Source organism: Oppia nitens, unplaced genomic scaffold, assembly GCF_028296485.1.
Source record: "Oppia nitens isolate AA-2021 unplaced genomic scaffold, nextdenovo-longstitch-racon4-pilon3 scaffold14_pilon_pilon_pilon, whole genome shotgun sequence".
NCBI lineage: Eukaryota > Metazoa > Arthropoda > Arachnida > Sarcoptiformes > Oppiidae > Oppia > Oppia nitens.
This window is the reverse complement of record NW_026533193.1, coordinates 935,001-960,627: the sequence shown is the minus strand read 5'-3', so window position 1 is coordinate 960,627 and position 25,627 is coordinate 935,001. Positions and strand designations below refer to the sequence as shown.

The 25,627-nt window shown below is 22.9% G+C and overlaps 3 protein-coding genes across 3 annotated transcripts; all 3 read left to right on the top strand.

The window, feature by feature from the left end:
• Positions 1-2,364: 2,364 nt before the first annotated feature.
• On the top strand, positions 2,365-5,652 carry LOC128962242 (stromal interaction molecule homolog). The gene is made up of 6 exons (XM_054308608.1): positions 2,365-2,396; positions 2,474-2,637; positions 2,729-2,955; positions 3,189-3,825; positions 4,466-4,992; positions 5,058-5,652. Exons 1-6 carry the CDS (start codon positions 2,387-2,389, stop codon positions 5,650-5,652), a joined length of 2,160 nt encoding a protein of 719 aa, XP_054164583.1. The 5' UTR covers positions 2,365-2,386.
• A 3,618-nt stretch (positions 5,653-9,270) lies between these two features.
• On the top strand, positions 9,271-12,493 carry LOC128962232 (uncharacterized protein DDB_G0292642-like). The gene is made up of 2 exons (XM_054308596.1): positions 9,271-10,396; positions 12,489-12,493. The coding sequence occupies exons 1-2, from the start codon at positions 9,397-9,399 to the stop codon at positions 12,491-12,493; spliced, it is 1,005 nt and encodes a 334-aa protein (XP_054164571.1). The 5' UTR covers positions 9,271-9,396.
• Positions 12,494-13,122: 629 nt separating this feature from the next.
• LOC128961175 (uncharacterized) lies at positions 13,123-14,836 on the top strand. Its single transcript, XM_054307384.1, has one exon. The coding sequence runs from the start codon at positions 13,148-13,150 to the stop codon at positions 14,792-14,794; it is 1,647 nt and encodes a 548-aa protein (XP_054163359.1). The 5' UTR covers positions 13,123-13,147; the 3' UTR covers positions 14,795-14,836.
• The last annotated feature ends 10,791 nt before the right edge of the window (positions 14,837-25,627 follow it).

Below are 25,627 nucleotides of genomic sequence, written 5' to 3'. Positions count from 1 at the left end.
ATAATACAAATTAATAAAAATATTTTATTGTGGAAAATATATTATAAAAACTATAATTATAATAATACATAGCATTAATGATGACAATAAAAAAAAAGTTTACAAAATTCTAATAATTTAATTTAATTATTAAAAATTAAATTTTTTAGCGCATTTTAATTAATGTATAGCAATTTATTTATTTATTTTTAAAAAAATTAAAATAATAAATATTAATAATATGTGCATATGTACGCTTAAAATTATTATACAATAAATTTTATACACTTGTACAAAAAATAATAATAACAAACATAAAGTACGTCCAATGTCTACAACACTAATAATCAATTTTTATTATCAAAAAAAAATTAAATTAAATAAATAAATATTTATACACTACTTATCAATCATAAAGTAAACACATAAAATAATTGATAATTTAAAAAATGTTAAAAAACAGAAAAAAAATCTTACAAGCTTATAATAAAAAATAATCTAGATGATTTTTTGTTTTTTAAAAATGTTAAAAATTTTAATGTAGTAAAAACACACACACACACACACACACACACACACATACACATACACACATACACATACACACATACACATACACATACACATACACATACACATACACATACACATACACATACACATACACATACACATACACATACACATACACATACACACACACACACACATATATATATATATATACACACACACACACACACACACACACACACACACATACACACACACACATACACACACATACACACACACACACATATATATACACACACACATACATTATGATTGGACACCGCCAAACATGTTTTTTATAAATTAAAAAACTAAAATATAAAAAAAACATATACACAGTGTATGACAACTAAACTATTTTATTATACACACACAATGTACACCTATACATGTATATAAAATTATTATACATAATGTATAGTTACGTAATGTTGTTATTGTGTTGTTTAGGATGCTTATACACATAATATAGTGTATATATACACAATAGCATACATTAAACAATTTATACACTGTATAGTTATTTATTTATTATTTGTTGTTGTTAATATATAGTATATATAATTGTAATAAACAAGGTAAAATTTACTAATAATTATTATAATGATGGTTGTGCTAATTTAAATAATTTATATATATATATATACATGTAAATATATATATATATAGTGTTAACAATATAATATCAGTATATAATTATTATGACAATTGTCAATTAATTATTATTAATAATAATTTTTTTTCAAAATTTTTTTTTTAATTATATATATGTGTGTATGTGTTGGCCATCAAATGCACACATTTTTAAACATATATATATATATATATATATATATAATATTAAACAATTATTAAATTATCATCATTAATTAATTAATTAATTAATTACATCTAGCAACAATTTACTAATAAAAAATAATAATTGTGATTTTTTGTTTGTTTGTTTGTTAAATTAATTATTATTATTATTATTATTATTATTTTTATTAAATTTATATACATGTATATACAGTATTTTATTTACTAATTATAATTTTTTTTGTGTATCAAATAATATATGATAATAAACTAATTATTATTAATAATAATAAAATTATAATTATCTAATATATATATATATATATGATATCTATTAGTGAGTTTAAATTTAAAACAAATAATAATAATAATAATTAATAATAATTAAATTCACATCAATTCACACCATAATTATATTAATATTTTTTGTAAATTTTTTAAAAAACAAATATGAATTGACAGAAAAAAAATAAAATAATAATTAATAAATTAATTTTACGTCAATTTTACGTCAAAATATAATTTTTATTGTCTGTGTGTGTGTTTGTGACCAAAAAAAATTATTTTAAAAAAAATATGATAAACTAAAATTTAAAAATACATTAATTATCATGGTAATTATTTTAAAAAAAAACAATTTTTTTTAAATTAACTAATTTTAGTTGTTACTAGTGTTGTTACCAATTTGCTTATTTAAATATATCATTGATATATCACAATATATATAATTTTTTTCTAATAAAAAATTATTTATTTAGCAAGATAAATTTTTGTTTATTATCGAAAAAAAAATTTCAAAAAATTAAATATCAATTTTTGTTTTTTGAAAAAAAACTATTGGTTTATATGTGTGTTCACATGTTATCAAAAATTAAAAAAAAAATAAAAATAAATTATTATAATGAAAATTAATACATTAATAATAATGATGACCACATCTACATCATCATCTATGGTAACAATATTGATGACAATATCAATGATAATGACTACTACTACTACTACTACCAGAGTCATAGCCACCACCACCACAACCACCAGTAGTGGTGGTGATATGTCATCAGGTATTTAAAAAAAAATAAATAAATAAAAATATTTTAGTTATAAATATAATAATAATACAGTAATATATATCCTCCAGTGATGACCACCGCAACCACCGCTGGAGCCGATGATCCTCGACAGTGGAACTGCGATGATCTGGACTATTGTGCCGATCGTCTAGGATTTGATGCCATCCAATGGCTTCATCATAAACTAGATGACGATCATAGCGGTTATGTAGATATTACCGAAAGCGATGATGTAGGTTATGATGATGGGGTTGACCTCCTGTTTATTACCGATTAAATTAATTGTGTCTTTTATATCATTTACCATCGATATGATCATATAGTTTCTGAGAGATGAGCTCAACTATCAGGATGTTAACGAACGGCAAAAAGCATTTCACGGCAACGATAAACATATTACCGTCGATGAACTGTGGAAAGCGTGGCGACTGTCGGATGTTAGGAACTGGACAGTGGATCAGACAGTCGACTGGTTGTGCGATGTGGTCGAACTGCCCCAGTATGCCACACAGTTTTATAGTAGCGCTGTCGATGGACTAGCACTTCCCAGGTTAGTAGTGGTAGTAGTGGTAGTGGTAGTAGTAGTAGTAGTGGTAGTAGTAGTAGTAGTGGTAGTAGTAGTGGTGGTGGTAGTAGTGGTAGTGGTAATAGTAGTGGTAGTGGTAATAGTAGTAGTGGTAGTAGTAGTAGTGGTAGTAGTAGTAGTGGTAGTAGTAGTAGTAGGGGATAGGGATCAATCAAATCAATCAAATTAACTGAATTTATTTAACCGATATCTACTAGACTAGCGGCCAACACACAGTACATAACCATATTGGGCATAACTAATCCCATACATAAGCAAAAGTTGGCCCTCAAGGCCATGGATGTCGTACTGTTTGGTTCACCCAGACATCATTCGCTAGTCAAAGACATACTGGTTGTACTGTCGTTGATGATAGCCGTCGGCGGTGTCTGGATGGCCTTAGCCCAGTATAAGTGGTCGCAGCAAAATCTGAAGAAAATGATGGCCGACATGGATTCCCTTCAGCGAGCCGAAGAACAGTTGTCGGGTATGCAAAAAGAGTTGGACCGGACCCGCCAGGAACAGCAGCTGGTATTCAATGAGAAGATTAGTCTGGAAAAGCGGCTCCGGGAGAATGAATCCCAAATGGAAAGGTCGGCATCGTATAACCAACTGTCCGACGTTTGTCGTATTGCCGAACTGGAGGACGAACTTAGCCGATGTCGCGAAGAACTTCGCCGTTTGCTTAGTATGTCGTCATCGTCGGCGGCCGGCAAGTGGACATCATCCTCATCATCGACGGGACCGCCGGCTGGCCTACAGCTATGGCTACAGTTGACACACGAACTAGAGATCCGATCGTTTAATAGCAAACGATTGTCCGCTGAATTGCAATTGTTTGCCGCCAAAGAAGGGGTAAGTCATCATACATACCGGTACCGGTATATACAGTACATACAGACAGGCTGTATAGTAGGCTAAAACGTTTAGTTACCGGTAGTTGTCATCCAAATATAGTTAGTTAGTTGATTACCGGTAATCCTATTATTATTATTATTATTCAATTGTGTGATAATATAACATATATATGACTTATTTGATTAGATTTTTTTTATTTATTATATTTATTTTTGAATAGATATAAAATATAATTTATATACCTATTTACCGGTATATATATTATATACAATTATTTTATTATTAATATATATTAATAATAACTTAATAATAAATTTTATATATTTATTTTTTTATTATTATTATTACCGGTATATTATATTTAGTCTCTCTCTCTCTCTCTCTCTCTCTCTCTCTCTCTCTCTCACTCTTTATTGATATCACTAATAAAAATCTTATTTTATTATCATATTATACTGTAGTCTCTCTCTTTCTCTCTCTCTCTCTCTCTCTCTCTCTCTCTCTCTCTCTCTCTCTCTCTCTCTCTCTCTCTCTCTCTCTCTAGAGATTAGCTCCAAATTAATATCATTTTTATTATAGATTTACCGGTATATTTAATTTTTTGATAATATATTGATATATTTGTTTATATTTCTAGTGCGAAAAATTGCGCAAAAAACGGTCAACCCTGTTGGGTGCGTTTCGTGTAGCCCATGGTAACTCTATCGATGAAATCGACAATCGGATACTGGAGGCCAAGACTGCGCTCAAGGAGGTAACCAAAGAGCTGAAGGAACGGCTGAAACGATGGCATCAGATTGAAAGGTTGTGCGGCTTTTCCATTGTCAACAACGCCGGCCAAGCATTTCTCGAGCATACACTGTACGGATCGCCGGTTAGCAGTCCGACCGGATCGGTGGCCACACTGTCGTCGTCGACAACAACAGCAACGACACCGTTGGGACGGACATCCAGTGAGACAACTATTGTCGATACCGATTCGTTGCTGTCTATTCCAGCGGCCACCGCCTCCGCAGCCGCCGCCGATACCAGTTATGCCATTTCCCGGTCGGTGTCGACATCGATGAGATCAAAGACGACGCCAACAACAGATGATATTAGCGGAAGAGGCGGAGATGATTCAGATGACGTGATCCAGTCATTAAAAATCAGTGATAATAAAAGGTTTGGACATCAATATTGTCTTAATTATCGGTTATTATTATATTTTATTTTTTTCGTTCAATAAGATCTATGAGACTAATGGTTAAGAGCTATAGTGAAGACGCGTCGTCGTTGTCGTCGACATTATATGAAAATAATACCAATTGTTTTCATAATAATAATAATACTAATAATAATGGGTTGTCAATGAAGACACCGACGACGAGTAATAGTAGCACTAGTAGTGGTAGTAGTAGTAGTAGTCGTCCGACAATCTGTCACTCAGAGTCTTGTAATCAATTGAAACAACTCGTCGATGAACAACAAGAAGATGACGACGACTTTGATATCAAAGAAGTGATAACTAGGAGAAGGACGATAACATCGTCGACAATAAATCCCGAGGAGGAGGAGGAAGAAGATGGAGAAGAAGTGGACAATAATCCGAATAATAGTTATATTAATAAAATTAATGGCAAAACAAAACATAATAATATCAGTTACGATGAAGAATTGGATACCATTTCTACAACTGATTCCAGTTCTGTAAGCGATTTGTTAGCTAAAGGTGTCGTCAATATGTCGTCGTCGTTGTCGTCGTCGACGATGACATCGTCTGATCATAAAAAGAGACACCACTTCTTTGGTCTTCGCAAACGAAAATCGACAAAACATTCATGAATTTCTATATATTTATATATAAATTCAAATAATTAATTGATTTAATTGATTGATTAATTAAAAAAATATAAATTTATTTTTTACAATAAATTTATATACAGTAGTAGACAGTAGTATATAATTAATGGTAATAAAAATTATTACATTATTTACCGGTAAATATATTCAAATATATACAGTATATACGGTATATATATATATATTAATATTTACCGTAATTATATAAATAAGTGCCTCTCTCTCTCTCTCTCTCTCTCATTATATATTGTAATAATCAAATTAAATAATAGATTTAATTTTATTTAATTTTGAAATTTTTTTCCATTGAAAATAATATTAATATATTAAATATTATGTATATTATAAACAAAAAAAAATGTTTTTTTCTATAGTTAGAAATACATTTATAATTATGGTTATAATTTATCCTGATTCTTATTATTATTATTATTATTATTTATTTTCAATAAAAATAAATAATTAAATAAATTTGTTTTAATTATTTTTTTTTCACATTAATACAGTACTAATAATATATTGTAATTTATTGTTAAAAATTTAATTAAACTTATATATTTAAATTATAATATAAATTTATTTGATAATGTGATTTTCAAATAGCAATAATTATTAGCAAACAAATAAAATATAATAACAAAATAAAATTATCAATTATTTTGTTTTATCTATATATATATTTTTTAATATTTAAATTTAAGTTATTTATCATTTATAAAAAAAATATATTATGAAACAAATTTGTTTTAAACCTATTTGATTAGCCAGGTAAGTGTTAGTTACTTTATAATTTAAAAAAAAATTAAATAACATTTTTAGGTCTATTTAAAATAATAATAATTATTATTATTATAATTAGTTTCAAACAATAATATTTTGCAATTAGTTAATCAAAAAAATATATTTAACCACATTTGCAATGTATAAGTATATATATACTGTATAATATACAGTGTTTATAATAATATATGTATCCATATTTTAACAGTAAATTATTAGTTTGAAAAAAAATTAAATTAAAATTATTATTTATTATTAATTATAAAAATTTTATAATTACAAAATTAGTTTACAGTATAATCAATATTACAGCTATTGAAACCTTTATACTTATAAATACAATATATATATATATATATATTTGACATATATTTGAATAAATTAAATAACAACATTGACTATAACATCTGTTAGAATTAATTAATAATTATATTTATAATATTCAATAATAATAATAATAAATTATTAATTTATAATATACTATAAATTATTATTATTATTATTAGTAAATATTTTATAATTTTCCATAAAGTATTTCAAAATTTATTACAACTAAAATTTGATAAATACATAAAATATTTGTTATATATATCATATTATTAATATAATTTTTTAATTGTGAAAATCAATTATACAAATAATAATAATAATAATAATAATAATTTCCTAATACAGTAATATTTAATAATATCATACAAAATGCTGATAATTTGTGATAAATTATTTTTTTTGACTATAATAAATAAAATGGTAATTATTAATTAACTATTAAAAAAATTTTATCTTAGCAACTAGGTAATAAATAGTTTGCCAACTATTTACCAATTTAAAAATAATATTTCAATATAATTTATATAGCTTACTTTTCAAAAACAAATAAAAACATCTACATAGTTAATATTAATTAATTAATTAACATACCAATAATTACTATTATTGAATATTTAATTTTTACAAGTTTTTCGGGCCATTGAACTAACTAATTGTTAATATATATATAAACTGTATATAAATTATTAGCAATTTTCAAATTAAATTTTATTGTATTTATTTAAAAATAATTTGCACCTGGATGCTAATTATTTATTATCATAGATTTACCAGAAAATAATTGATATCTATTTATTTATATATAGTTATAGACTATATATATATATATCAATATACAGATACTTTTAATATTATTGATATTATTGAAATTGTTGGGAATTGATGTGCAATAATATGATAGAAAAATTTGAAATTTTTTTGTATGTTTAGTTGAAAATTGTATTATTATTATTATTATTATTATTAGTGTATTTAACAGTCAATAGTTGTTTTTCAGAAAATTTTGATGATTTATATCATCAAAAACAATAACAACAAATTAATTAGGCGTAAGTGGTTGGGAGGGGGAGGGGTACACATAGTTTTAAAACGGAATGGTAGGAATTTTTTTTTTGTATTACTATTGGTATGTCTATCTATCTATCTTAATAATACAGAGCACCGGCATCTTCTGTATATAACCAAACCGGTCAACCCTTTTATTATTATTATTATTGTTGTTGAATGCCTTTTTGAAAAAATAATGCCCACCAAAGCTGGCGCCTACTTATCAAAAGCGGATCAATTAATATATAAGGAAACAGAGAGAGAGAGAGAGAGAGAGAGAGAGAGAGAGAGAGAGAGAGAGAGAGAGAGAGAGAGAGAGAGAGAGAGTTTTGACAATTAATTTTCAAAAAATGGGGGCAAATCAATGATGATAATAGGCATTTAACTATTGACTGGTATACAGGGGGGGGGGTTAAACTATAGTATATATATATATAAGCATATTTTTGATAGGATTTTCATCTATATATATATATATATATTAGGAGAAAATATTTTTGGTATGCATTGCTTACCAATATAGGCAATACTATTGTATGTCAATTAGCTATATAAACAATGTATGTATGTATGTATGTATGTATGTATGTATGTATGTATGTGTGTGTGTGTGTGTGTGTGTGTGTGTATGTGTGTGTGTGTGTTAAATGACTTTTTTTTAACAAAAAAAATATTTTATTTTAAAAACTATTATACCTTAAAATCATACTTTACTTACAATACCAGTCTAATGGGTATAGAAATCTTATAAATATATTAATCCCTATATTAATAGCCTTAAAAACCCCAATAGTAACACTTTATAGTACAGTGTGTACAATGTATGTCTACTACTACTACTACTACCTGTGTATGTCTACCTGTCCATGTCCGGACAGGTATATATGTAGTACCCGTACGTGTGTGTGTATGATATACTATTGGCGCACATATATCATACATAAGGTCAACAGGGATTTGTTGTCTATCCCATCCCATCCTAAATCCTTATTAGTCTCTCTCTCTCTCTCTCTCTCTCTCTCTCTCTCTCTCTATCACAAGTTTGGCACCACTTTTTCAAATATACATATATATAGATATATACAGTATTTTAATATTTGTATAAATATTTAAAAGTTATTATAAATTGCATGAATGGCTTAAATATATATCTATATATATTTATTATTATATTATATTTACCAAACAATTTATACATACCGTCTCTCTCTCTCTCTCTCATTCATACACATAGACAGACAGACAGTCATCAATGAATTATTATTATTATTATTATTATTATTGGTTTTACCTATCATTTGCTTTGACATACCTGATCATCAGTTCAGTACTGTATATCTATCCAGACCTAACCAATTGATTGATAACTTTATTGAAAAACTATATTGTTTTGTATTATTGGTGTTTACCCAACAAAAAAAATGTTTGGATATTAAATTAGTGACCACTACTACTACCACTACTACCACTACTACTACTGTTAATATAGGTTGACATACCAGTGCTTACCCGTTGATAACTTTTAAAGTTTTAACAAAACAAACAAACAGATAGATTAACAGAGAAATCATGTTATCAATGATAATGACGATGACGACAACTGTCCTCATATTGGCAGTGACGGCAATGTCGGTGTCCGGCAAACCAGTCATCCAATGGTCAAACAACAGTACGACATCATCATCATCATTGATGGCCAATAAGACAACTACAACAACACCGATGCCATTGTTGATCCATTGCCGATCGGGTCAGTACATCAAACGCGACTGCAAATTCTACATCGACTGCCATCGGGGGTTCTGGAGGCGAAACTTTTGTCCGGGACTGACCGTCTGGAATCACGATAGCAAACTGTGCGACGACATACACAACGTACCCGAATGTCTGGCCATGTACAAGGACAAGATTAACCCGATGTTGGTCAAGTCTACCACCACCGCTACAGCCACCATCACAACTACCGTTCCAACAATGACTACCCCCACTACTACAACTACTCCTACAGCAGCAACAACAACCATAGGACCTACCAATGAGTTGGCTGCCAATAACAATAATAATAATAACTATAGGCGCCGTCATAAGTATCGTCCATTGAAAAAAAGAAAGCCTACCATTATATCTGAAGAGGTGGTCGATGTGGATGACGACGACGACGATTATGTGGACAACAGGAAGGAGGACAACGATGATGAAGATGAAGGTATGGTTGTCGAACCGGTAGTCGACAATGAACTGCCGCCGGTTGTTGTTGTGGTGGACGACCATCAAACTAATAGGAGACTACATAAGACTAATAAGGAGGACGGCGGTTCGGATTTGGCTAAAAAGTGGCCACCAATTGATAGGGCACACCATAGCCGACGAGTTCCGGTCCCCACCACTACTACTACTACTGTCATCGATGTCGTCAACAGTGGTCATCGCTATAAGTCGACTATACATCCATCAGCAGCCAGTGATGATGTTGGTTGGATCAGTGGTGACGCCGATACCGATGCCAATGATGGCCTAACATTGTTTACACTTAGGATACCTGAGCTGGTCTATCGATGGCTGAAATTAGGCTTTTATTTCATTTATTTTTCATATTTATAGATATTTTTCATATTTAAAAAAAGATATGTTGTAAATATTTTTTTAAATTCATTTATTATTAATTAATTAATTAAATTATCATATATTTATATACTGTATATATATATTTATAAATTTAAATGCAATAATTAAAATATAATAACAAAAAAATTATTTAATTAGATTGAATAACATATATAATAAAATTAAAATTATTTACCTGTATATAAAAATATTGTATTTATAAAATAAAATAAACAATATATGATGTTTAATACAAGTTTTTTTTTTGTTTCTTATTAATTATTTTAAATTAATCAATTAAATACTAAAAAAAATTATTGATATAATAATACTAATGTGTTAATAATATGTTACATTAACTTAAATCATTATATTTATAAATATATTATAATAACTATAGGTATATTATTATACATTTTTAATGTTAGATATTTAACTACTATTTATTTGATAATTATTATTATCAATCTATGTGTTTGTTTGTTTGTAATGTATATTATTATTATTATTTAGTTTATATATATACACTATTTTTTATATTAATATAAATTACTATTTAAATAATTTTTTGATTGCTACTAATCTTAACAAAAAAAATAACAAATATATATAGATATATAAACTAATATGATTTTTATATAATAAAGTTGTATATTATGTAAATATATATATATATTAATTAAATACTACTTTTATTTTTTATTTATTTTCTAATGTGTCTAATTATATATATATATATATACTGTACATAATATGTATTATAATTTATTATTAATAATAATGTTTTATAATTTACATGTTTTTTTTAAATCAAATAAACTACAATTCAATTTGTTATTATATGTTATTAAATTATAATATATTGTATATACAGTATATATGCATAAAATTAATAATTTTAAAAATTATATTATTTACATTATAATTGCTTATAAATTGTAATATTAGATTTTTTGTAAAAATTATTTTAAAAATCTATTTTTTTTTTTGTTTATCTAATATTTAAAATAAATAAATAAATAAAAATATTAAGATAATATATATCTATAGACAATATACTCTATATATAAACAATAAATATTATTTAAAATTACATTAATTTATGTTTTATATAAAATTTATATATCTTTTAAATTAAAAAAATGTATTTATATTAAATAACTAGTAGTTTTTTAACAATTAGAAAAATGTTAAAATAATTTTTTTTTATATTATTAACAATTTTTTTATCAATTAATAATTTAAACATTATTACTATTATTTAAAAATATATATTAGTTTTAGTTTAGCATAAAATTTTTAGTTGTTTTAATTTTTGTTTAATTAATTGTTGTTGTTGTAAATTATATCTATTAAACAAAAAAAATGCTATTAATATAACCAACAAAAAAATATTAATAATATTGTAATACAATATTAACATATTTTTTTAGTATAATAAAAAAATTCAAAAATAATAATAATATTAATAAATTAAAAATTAATTTCTGATATAAAACTTCTAATATATTGTTAAACAAATAGAGAAATAAAAAAAATAAGACAACAATAGTTTAATTTTATTAAAAAATAATTAAATTATTATTTTAAACTAGCATATTTTGTTAGATATTTAAAATGTTTATATTTATTATATTAATTTGTTATATTATGTTAGCTTTATTATAAAAAATATTAATTATTTCTATCATTATAAATCAATAAAAAATAAATATTAATACAATAAAAAATATAGATAATTATTTTTTATAAATATAATATTATATAATTTTTTAAAAATTATTGTTGTATATTATTAATTAATATAATTGTATGAATAAAATATATACAATTATTATTATATATATATATATTTAAATTTTAAAAATATAATTTTAAATACAGTAAATATAATTATTATTATTAATAATTTTTTTGTTTTTAATAAAAATAAATAACTGGCTATTTAGGTACAGTATGTTTGTCACTGGTATGTGATTATTTGAAGGCCAGTTATTGAAAAGCTACCAGTGCTAACATTTTTTTGTTTAGTTTTATATTTGATGGATTAAAAACAGATTAAAAACAGTATATAATAATAATGAAAAACATTGAACTTTTATCTACAAAAATTATTTTTATAAATAAAATATTCACAAAAAAAAATTATTATTAAGAGATTAGATCAATAGGTTTATCAATATATATATATATATCTCATATCATATGATGATATCCATCCCCTACCCCTGCAAATAAAATTCAAATATTTTAATAATAATAATACCTTAAACCTCTAACCAGCACCTGATTGTTGTTATTATTATTACCTACCAGTGCTTATTAGTGCAATTAATAATAATAATAATAATATATAGATAGAGAAAGTTTAATGACTTGTTTTTATTATAATTAAATGATTAGTTTAATCTCTTTTTTTAAAATTTAATTTTGCTGTTAATCCCCTCCTCAAAAATTCCTATCAAAAAGCACTGGTAGTCTACTGGACATTGGACAGGTAGTTAATTATTATTATTATTTTTGATGGGTATATAAATGAAAACTTTTATATACAAGTTCTCAATCTATCTCTATATATATAAGTTTTTTTGTTGACCATTGATTTGATCCATATATATATATATATATATATACCACATATATATATACATACAATATATATATATATATAATTGATATTTAAAAATAGTTTTTTAATTATTATTTTGTATCGACAATGACATCGACAACAACAATATCATTGTCATCGATGGTAGTGGTGCTGATGGTAGTGTCGCTATGGCTAACAGTAGCACCGTTAGCTTCGGCTCATATAGCTTTTCGTACGAAAATTGTCCGATTTGTGCCCACACACCGTCATGTTTTAGTACATCGCATCCGTAAGCCGTTACCGTTACCGCACCCGCCAATACATCCGCCGCCGACCACAACAACAACATACGCGCCGCCGCCCGTGACCACCGATTATTACGCACCTCCGTCTACTAACACTTACAACGCACCCGTCGTCTCCAAATACGTACCACCGGTCAGCGATTACGCAACTCCCGGCACCAAATACGCACCCGTGGCCACCGATTACGCAGCTCCGGCCTCCAAATACGTACCTCCGGTCAGCGATTACGCAGCTACTGGCTCCAAATACGCACCCGTCTCCTCAAAATACACACCACCTGTCACCGATTATGCATCTCCGGTCTCTAAATACGTACCGCCGGTCAGCGATTATGCCGCTCCGGCCACCAAATATGCACCCGTGGCCTCAAAATACACACCTCCGGCTTCCAAATACGTAGCTCCGGTCACCGATTACGCAGCTCCTGCCACCAAATACGCACCCGTGGCCACTGATTACGCACTTCCGGCTTCCAAAATCGTAGCCCCGGTCACCGATTACGCCGCTCCTGCCACCAAATACGCACCCGTGGCCTCTAAATACGTACCTCCTGTCACCGATTACGCAACTCCCGTCTCTAAATACGCACCCGTGGCCACCAAATACACCGCTCCTACTGTCACATACTCACCTCCAGCCGTCACATACGCGCCGCCGACCACCAAATATACACCGCCAGTCGTGAAATATACGCCTCCGGTTACCACATATGCGCCTCCGACCACCAAATACACACCACCAGCCGTCACATACGCGGCTCCGACTACCAAATACACGCCTCCGACTGTAACCTATGCACCACCAGCTGTCACATACGCGGCTCCGACCACCAAATACACGCCTCCGACTGTAACCTATGCACCACCAGCTGTCACATACGCGGCTCCGACCACCAAATACACGCCTCCGGCCGTAACCTATGCACCTCCAGCTGTCACATACGCGGCTCCGACAACCAAATACACGCCTCCGACCGTAACCTATGCACCTCCAGCTGTCACATACGCGGCTCCGACAACCAAATACACGCCTCCGACCGTAACCTATGCACCTCCAGCTGTCACATACGCGGCTCCGACCACCAAATACACGCCTCCGACTGTCACATATGCACCTCCGACCACCAAATACACGCCTCCGACTGTCACATACGCACCTCCGACCACCAAATACACGCCTCCGACTGTCACATACGCACCTCCGACCACCAAATACATGCCTCCGACTGTCACATACGCACCTCCGACCACCCCCACCTATGCACCACCCAAGGTTGACTATACACCGTTGCCAGCATTGCCCACATATTACGAAGTCCCGTCGGGTCCGGTAGCCTACCCACCGGCGCGTCCACTATATACTCATGGCCTACATTCGCCGGCCGACTATCGGGTACCGTCAGAGTGTTCGGGCGACTATTCATCCCCCAGTTATGACCGAAAGTGTCCGACATATCATTATAAGTAAATAATAGTTTACTATTATATTGTATTTATTTTTTTTAATGAGAACTTAATTATTGAATTACTTTTTTTCTGCTATTTATAATATTTATTGTATTTTTTATATTTATTTTTTTTTTTATTTCATCAAATAAAAGATTTTTTTTTAAAAATAATAATAATATTTGCATTTCATTACTTTAATTAGTTTTAATAAATATAATAAATTTTTAATTATTTATTTTAAAAGATAAGATATTAAATTGTTTGTAAAAATATATTATATTGTAATTAATTTTTTAAAAACTAGCTATAATTATAATATAAATTAAGATATTTTATATTTTTGTAATTTTATGAATATATATATATATATATACGTATAGATGGCAAACATGTAGTTATTATTATTATTAGATTATAGCTAAAAATTTTTTTTAATATACTTTATTTTAATATATTGAAAATATATATATTTACAAATCTAATAGTTATAATGTAAATACTAGTATATAACTTATATATGATAAGTATATTAAATGTTATATTAAATATAGACTATATTAATTATATATATAAGGGGGAGTCCCTACATAGCTCCGGGACTAATTGATTGAATTCCATGCTATTTTATCCCATCAAATATATATATATTGAGCACATGGAGATTATCTATTAAAAAAAATTTATTTTTTTTGATGATGATTGCCATAAATGGTCTAAAAAAAATAAATATATTAGTAGACAAAAAAATTGTTTTTTCCCCAAAAAATATATATACTATATATATGTCTCTAATCGTTTCAATGAATCAATCTATATTAAACTAAAAACTAAAAATAAACTAAAAATTTTAATTGAACCCTGGTATTATTATTATTATTAAGTAATTTAACCAGTTTATCAACTATATATCAATATATATATATATATATATATATATATATATATATATATATATTAGATTTTATTTTTTTTACTATGCAATAATAGATTATTATTATTATTCCTATTAGGTGGACGGGTAGTTTTATTTTAGTTGTATGTAATACATGGGTGGTCATACGATTATAACATACTGTATATATATATATATATATATATATATATATATATATATATATATGTAATATATATTTTTTATATACCGGTACCGGTATATATATATTATATATACAGTACAGTAGTATATAAACATTTTTTTAATAGTGACTGATTATTATTATTATTATTTGTAGTAGTAGTAGTAGTAGTAGTAGTAGTAGTAGTAGTAGTAGTAGTAGTAGTAGTAGTAGTAGTAGTAGTAGTAGTAGTAGTAGTAGTAGTAGTAGTAGTAGTAGTAGTAGTAGTAGTAGTAGTAGTAGTAGTAGAAATAGTTTAAATAATTTAAATACCGATTAAAATTGATATTTATTTTTTTTATATATATTTTAATGGCTAACCCACACACACACACACACACACACTATATATATATATATTTAATATACCAGTTAATTGTCTAATTAAGTGATGATATTAAGTAATGATGATTATGTGTAGAAAATAGATTTAATTATTATTATTTAAAATAGTTATTAGATTAGTGAGAAAAAAAAAGTTAATTTAATAAAACATTAATTAGTCTAATGTTTTTAATTACTGTATATTTACTATTAAAAAAATGTGTTATATTTACTGTTTATAATTATGCTATTAAATCATGAATGCTATATTAAATTAACCAAAATTAAATAATATATTTTATAAGATAATTAAAAAAAATAATAATATTTAATACATGGATCTTTAAAACAAATTGATATATAAATATATATATATATATATATATATATATATATAACTACTGTTTGTGAGATAATTTCTATTAATATTTATTATTATTATTATTGCTATTAGTATTTTGTTTTAATTTAAAAAAAATATAATATTTAAAAATAAATATTTTTTAGATTTCATATTTGATAAAATTTGAAAATAAATTATTTCAATTATTAAATTATATATACTATTATAAAATAAAATTAAAATATATTAATAGTATTATATAACAAGAATATTATTGTTTCAAATAACAAAATAATATTTAATAAATTAAGTAAATATTAATAAAATATTATTTAAATTTTATATGATTTAATATGTATAAATGTTAAATATGTATTAGTATTTATTATTTTTAAAATAAAAAAAAATACAAAATTAATATTAAGATATATGTATTGATAAAATCAATTAATAGTTGTTTATATTTATAAAATAATTTTTTTAAAAAAAATATTAACCCGTTTTTATTAATATTTTTATATAGAAAAATATATATATATTTATAACTAAACAAAAACTTACAAAAAAAATTGAATTTGATTTTCAAACTCAATTGATATTATTTTTATTTTATTTTTTTATTATTATTAACTGTTTATATAAACTCAAAATCAATGAATTTTTATTTTATATTTTTTAGTTAATTAAAGGAAAATATTTTCAAATATATTAGTTTTATTTCATTTTATTTAATTGACTGTTACATTAGCTCCGGTCGATCATCGGCACCGGTAGCTAAACTGACGTTTATTTATTTTAAATATATATATTTTTTTGTTAATAAAATTGTTATTATTTTGTTTTATTTAATTGAAATATAAAATGATATCATTTTCAGTTAATTTAATGATTTTAAGGAAAAAGTCAATTATAAATATTTTTTTAAAAATTATTATTTTATTTAGAAATATTAATAATTATTCAATTAATTAATTAATTATTACAGAGTTTATTATCCAAAAATTTGTTTATCAGTTTATAATATTATTTTATAACTAAAAAAAACACACAAATTAAATACAATTAGTAATTTTGATGATAAACTAGAAAATTAATGTATTTTTATGTATTAAAAATTTTTTTATACTATGAATTTATTTAATTAAATTTTTTTCGTTTATTTAACTAATAAGGAGATTTTGTAATTATAATTATATATATACATAAAATTTATATTATTATTATTATTATTCAAAATTGAAATAATTTTTTTTAATTTACTATATTTTTAGTTAAATTATACAATATTTGTATACAAATGGATATATACAACACAACTACAGTAATATTAATAATAATTATATAATATTTTTTTCAATTATATATTTTGTTGTTGTTATTCAAACTGTAATTCAATAGTATTATATGTATTCAATATAATTATAAATATATATTACATAAATGGTATTTAAAAAAAAAAAACTATTATATGTAGTTTATTATTAAAATTTTATGTAAATTATTTTTGTATATATACTGTATATAGTGTCTATAATTTATGTCAAACATACAAATAAATAAATTAAATATATATAATATATTTTTGTTGTTATTGTTTAGTTAGTGTTGAAAATTATTATGAAATATTTTTATTTTATTTATTCAAAAAAAAAATAAATAAATAATTATTTGCCATAAATTTTTAACCTAATCAGCAACAATTTTATTTTTTTAAAATAATAATAAATAATTATTGTACTATATATTACAATATAGTTTTTAAAAAATAATAATTAAAAACTTTATTAGATTAGTACTGTATATACAGTATATATATTAAAATAATTATCAATATTTAAAAAAATTAATTTTAATAAATTTAAACAAATATATATATATATATATATTAATCAATTGATGCCTCTTTTCTATATATATATACTGTATAATAATTATAAATAATAATAATGAAAAACTTATTTATAACTAAAAATAAATTTATGTTTATTTGTATACAAAACTAATTTTTTTTAAAAAACTAATTTTTTTTGTGTTGAGTTCATGTATTTGGGAGTATTTGGATCAGTCATTCATCACAACTTTTATTATTATTATTATTAAAATTTTATTTTTTAGTTTAATTAATAAAATCAGTGTTTAAAAAAAATCCTTATATAGTATTTATAATTAATTATTTTGCATATATATATATATATATATATATATATATATATATATATATATATATATATATATATATATATAGTGTATTATATATACAGTATATATAAACAAAACAAAAATTATGTATTTATATAATATTTAGAAAAATAGTTTATTTTATATAATATTTAGAAAAATAGTTTATTTTATATATAAATATATATTAAAATTGAAATCACTCACTCACTCACTTACTCACTCACTCACTCACTCACTCACTCACTCACTCACTCACTCACTCACTCACTCACTTACTTACTAAAACAAATTATAATTTATATAAATATTTTTTTTTTGATATCTAAACTTATTTTTGTATATTACTGTACAAAATGCGATTCACTATCTGTTTAATGTATATATAAAACAAATTATATGACATTTTTTGTTTGTTTTTGATTTGTTTTTAAAAACATTTTTTTATTACACATTTTAACTTATACTGTAGTATAAAATAAATATATAATTCATAAGAAATAATTTTCATATTTTATTTTTATTAATTTATAATAAACTAAACTAGAAATTATTTTTTTTAAAAAATTCAATTACCCGATCCAATCCAAAAATTTTAAAAAAATAATTTTTTAATTAGTAATTAATACAAAATAATGATACTAGCACAATTATTATTATTATTATTATTATTAATTCTAGCAATTTATATAACTAAAAGATTTAATTATTAAATTTTTACGGATAATTTATACTAAAATAAAAAATTTGATTTAATGTTTAATTATATTATTATTATTATTATTATTATTATTATTATTATTATTATTATTATTATTATTATTATTATTATTATTATTATTATTATTATTATTATTATTATTATTATTATTATTATTATTATTATTATTATTATTATTATTATTATTATCCAAAACTAACCAATTATTCAGACCCTAGGTTTTCATCTCTAATACCATTATAATAATAATAATAAATAACATGTAATTTATATCATATAAATAAACAAATTATATTTTATACCTGTTTAATGTATATATAAATTATATATATATATAAAGTTATTAATATTTTTAGTTTAATTTATATTTAATAATTTAATATTAATTATTAATAAATATCACATTAAATAGTTTCAAATATTTTTATTTTGCATTTTTTTATTACTTGATATTTTTGGGGGGGGGGGGATTTAAAAATATTTTAGTATTTTATTTGTAAATCAATATTTTAATGTAAATTATTTTTTTATTATCTGTGAAAACTGTATAAATATATATATATTTAATTTACTATTTATTATTTTTTTTTATTAATAATTATAAATTAGCAGGTAAAATTATTCATGAATGATATCATCATATTTATTGCATGTACTATAATAAATAAATAAATAAATAAATAAATAAACAAACAAATAAAAAAAATTAATTATACAAATATTTTTATTGGTAATATAAATATTTTTTTTATCACTACTAATATATATAGAAATAAAACTATATATATATATATATATATAAATTACCTAGGAGAATAAAATAAAATATTCCCCATAAAAAACAATTTAAATATATATAAATATTATACTATTATTTATGTTTGATAAAAAAAATACAGTATATAATAAAACAACAAATTTTAATAATAATAAAATGTTAATCAAATTATAATACAAAACATATATATATATATATAAATATAAATATATATAAATATATTAGTAAAAATAAATTGGTATATATCTAATGTTTTATAATTATTCAATATATTATTTTAATTTATTAACAAAATAATAAAGTGTTAATATTTTATATACAATATATACAGTATTTATATTATATATATATAAAAAATATAATATTTTGTATAAATACATTATTTTTTTGTTTGAAATAAATATTAAATAAGATAGATAAAATAGTTTTAAAAATAGTATTATTATTATTATATTAATATAAAACTTCAATTGTTTATTTATAAAAAAAACAATATAATCTTATATTTTTTATTTAATTAAAAAATTATTTTTTGTTGTTGATATATAAATTGAAAGTTTGCTAGTATTTTATAAATAGATAGTTAGATATACTAACTATATATATATATATATAAATATCTAAATGTTTATAACAATAAAACAAAACAAAAAAAAAATAGATAATTGAATTTTATTATTGTTTTTATTATTTATATACTATATATATATGTATATATGATTGACTCAAACAGTGATAAATAATAATTAGTTTTTAATATATATATATATATAATATTTAAAAAATAAAAATAAATACTATATATACTTTATATAAATAATATTTCATCATCATCATCAACCTGATATTGAAATATTCAATAATAATAATAATAATAATTAATTTAGTTAATGTAAAATTTTATTTTGTTTGTTTGTTTGCTATTATTTCCAAAAAATAAATAAAATAATTAACCATGATCAAGTTTATCAATCATATATATATATATAGCTAACTAAGTGTAAGCCATGTTTTTAATTTTATTTTAGTTTTTTTTTTGATTTTTTTTGATTAATGGTTGGGAACTATGCTAATTATAAATAGATAAATAAAATCAAAAAATAATAAATAATATTTTTAAAAAAAATTAATAATAATAATTTACTTCCTGTAATTTATTTATTTAATTTTTTATTTAAATTTTTTTCTAAATGATCATTGATGATATAATAATTAAAATATTTTATTATTTATTATTATTCAAATATATTTAGTTTGTAAATATTTAACTTTAATAATAATAAAAAAAATTAATTCATAAACCGTTAATCTAAAAAACAAAATATATTTTAAAACTTATAATTATAATTTATATTATTATTTTTTAAAAAAAAAATTATTTACTTTATGAGACAATATATTAATATTATTTTTTGTGATTATTTGCTGTTAAAGTTAACTAAATAATTCAATGCCCTTTCAGTATATACACATACACATACACATACACATACACATACACATACACATACACACACACATACACATACACATACACATACACATACACATACACACACACATACACATACACATACACATACACATACACATACACATACACATACACATACACATACACATACACATACACATACACATACACATACACATACACATACACATACACATACACATACACATACACATACACATACACATACACATACACATACACATACACATACACATACAATGACATATCTCATATTTCAAAAAAATATATATATTTATATGATATATACTATATTTTTTTCTCACTCTCTACAGTATTATATACTTAATAAAAGTCTATAAATATAACTTATATAATAATAATATACTGTATATATATATATAAATACCATATATAGCGACAAAATGTTAGCTAAACATTAATCAAAGTTTTTTTTTATATATATATAATCAGATAATTTATTTTATTTTTCGTTCATTCATTCATTCATTCATACATTCATTGAATCACTTGTGATAAGTGATAATAATTTTGAAAAATGAGAATTCATTTCATAATATAATAAAAATTAATTTTTTTAATAAATATATTAATCTTTATTTTTAAAAAAAAATAATAACTTAAATATAACTTTAGTTGTAATATATAGATAATACAGTAGTAGTAGTAGTAGTAGTAATTGTGACAATAATAATAGTAATAATAATAATCTTTTAGTTAAATGTCATTCACATTAATAACTGGTGGATGAACTCCCGGTGCTCTCTCTCTCTCTCTCTCTCTCTCTCTCTCTCTCTCTCTCTCTCTCTCTCTCTCTCTTAGTATTAATAAGTTTTTATTTGTTTAAAAGATTTTTGTTTATTATTATTATTATTGTATTATATTTTATTGAAATATATAACAATTGTCATCAACAACAACAAAAAATTATTATTATTTATTTTTTATTAACTATAGTTAAAAACAATTTTTTTTTCAATCTGATAAATACAGTATAGAAAAAAAATCATTTATAATTAGTATTAACAACAAATAAAAATACTGTATATATCAATCAACAAAATAAACTATTGAATTGAATTATTTTTTAAAAATTTAAAAATCAATTTATATATATATATATTATTTCATACTATGAATATATATAATATTTAAATTATCGATAATAAATCTATTATTAGTAATCATTATTATTATTATTATTATTATATATTAAAGGTGTACCTGTTTAGACAATATAAGATTAAATATATATATATAATTGAATGATTGTTATTTAATGGTATAAAATTAAAACACCAAATAAGGGGTTTATAAATTAATTTTAAAAATATAATAACAAACAACTAATAAATAAAATAAAATAATTTAAATTTATTTGGGAAATTATTTATATATATATATATATATATGTATATATAGTAGAAAATTAATAGTTATTTATCATTTAGAGTTTGTTAGTTATTATCTATAATAATATATCATTATTATAATTAAATGATTTTTTGTTTGTTTGTTTGTTAGTTTTATTTAACTAAAATAATAAAAATAATATTATTATTAATAATAATAATACCCATTTTTGTACGGTTTGTTTTATATGATATGATATTTTCATTAATTATTATTATTTATATCCATATAATATTTAGATAGCATATCATATATGTATATATATATAAAACAGTTAACCATTAAAAAAGGATTGGTTACACATATATAATACAGTATAATATATATACTAATAGTAGTATAATATTATAAGTTATATTATATATAAATTTTTTATATATCCATACAATTATTAATACCCGGTTTGCTCTCAATTTTTGTTGATTTAATCTCATAGAGAAAATTAAAGTTAATTTTTTTTGGTTATATATTTGTTTTTATTATTATTATTATTATTATTATTATAACTTTTTCTTGTTTATAAAAATTTCATGTTTTTTGTTGTTGAATGAATGGGTTGTTTGTTTGTATGGGTTTTTTATGGTTTAATATTTTATTTTTTGTTGGTTTTATATTTCCAGTGAAATAAAAATTTACAAATAAAAAAATATATGTTAATTATTGTTAATTATTTTTATTTATTAGTATATGTTTATAGTATTAATATATTAGTAGTAATAGTTAGTAATAGTAATACTATTTACTTAAATATATATATATATATATTATTGACATTTATTAATATAATGATATCATGTATTTAAATGTGTTTTTTGTTGTTGTGTTATATAAAAAATAGTTTTCATTTTATGATTAAACTTATTTATATATATATATACAGTATATTTGTTTGCAATTTGTTTTCAATGTTATACTTTTTTTATGTGTGTGTGTGTGTGTGTGTGTAATAAATACAGTATATTGTCTATGATATATACAATACATCATAATAAATATATACAATATATTATAGAAATGTTAACTAAATTTAATTATATATATATGATATACAGTTCATTAGTGATATAAATACAGTTTGTTTGTAGAGATATACTATATATCATATAATACCATAATTTTTGCTATTTCTCTCTCACTCTCTCTCTCTCTCTCTTTATTGATATCACTAATAAAAATCTTATTTTATATCTTATATTATACTGTAGTTTCTCTCTATCTCTCTCTATCCCAGTGAGAGCTCAGGGATGACATATGACTAGTGATAGGAAAGCTACCAATTTATGGCTTACACATACAAAAACATATAACAACTATAATACTTGAAAAAAATAAATAAAATCAATGTATTTGTAGGTAATATTTCATATCCAGTGTCTCTCTCTCTCTCTCTCTCTCTCTCTCTATATATATATATATATATATATATACAGCTAAAAAAATTGCACACAAAAAATATCATTGAAACAAATATATAGAAAATAAATAATACTCTAAAAAAAAGATATATTGATATCAGATATACTGTATGTGTATATAATTTACTGTATATATATACACACAAACACTGTATAACAATATATCTATCTATATATTTATATAAATTGTTTTTCAAATACTTGAGATATTTATATATATATATATTTTTTGTCAATTTATTTATAAAAATAAAAAGAGAGAGAGAGAGAAAAAAAGTGATACTAAAGTCAAGTAAAAAAATTTTTATTTACGACAAATAAATCTATATATAATAGTACTGTAATAAAAAACAAACAAAAAATAAACAATAGATATATATATATACTTATATATATATGATATAAATCCCAGTTTTTTTTATTTTATTTATTTGCCACCAAAAGTGAAAACTAATATCATCGGCAAAATTGATAGTTTTTTTTCAGACAATATTTGAGATTTTTATTATTATTATTATATATAGATAAATATCTATTAAAAAAGTAATATAAAGTATATTAACAAATAAACTATATTTAATCGATAAAACAATTTTTTTTGTATTAATACTCTATATTATTATTATTTTAAAATAAAAATCTAATTTTAATTGTTGAAAAACTATTATATTATTTTTAAAAATAAATAAATTAATTGCTAAAAACTGATGATTTTTATTAATGATAAAATTAAAAATTAATTATAATTAATTATAGTTATTGTTTGTTTTGACATTAAATGTGAATTTATTATTATTATTATTATTTGAAATACAAATATTATGTTTAATAAAAAAACAAAAAAATTTATAATAAATATGATAAATAAAAAACAATTATTTATATTTATATATATATTTCTATTATATTTTACTTTATTTTAAGTATATGTGTGCACACAATATGACATTTATTATGACATTATATTATAATATATATATATAACTTTATATGATATAATAAATTATTTGCTAAAATAATTTTAGTTAAATATATCAGTTTTAATAGTACAGTACAATATTGTATATATA

What these genes read in the sequence shown, in the direction of transcription:
- LOC128962242 (XM_054308608.1), top strand. An exon ending in ATATTACCGAAAGCGATGAT is followed by an intron (nt 2,638 to 2,728) that starts GTAGGTTATGAT and finishes ATGATCATATAG; the next exon opens with TTTCTGAGAGATGAGCTCAA. An exon ending in GATGGACTAGCACTTCCCAG is followed by an intron (nt 2,956 to 3,188) that starts GTTAGTAGTGGT and finishes GATATCTACTAG; the next exon opens with ACTAGCGGCCAACACACAGT.
- LOC128962232 (XM_054308596.1), top strand. Translation starts at nt 9,397, where the DNA reads ATGTTATCAATGATAATGACGATGACGACAACTGTCCTCATATTGGCA.
- LOC128961175 (XM_054307384.1), top strand. Translation starts at nt 13,148, where the DNA reads ATGACATCGACAACAACAATATCATTGTCATCGATGGTAGTGGTGCTG.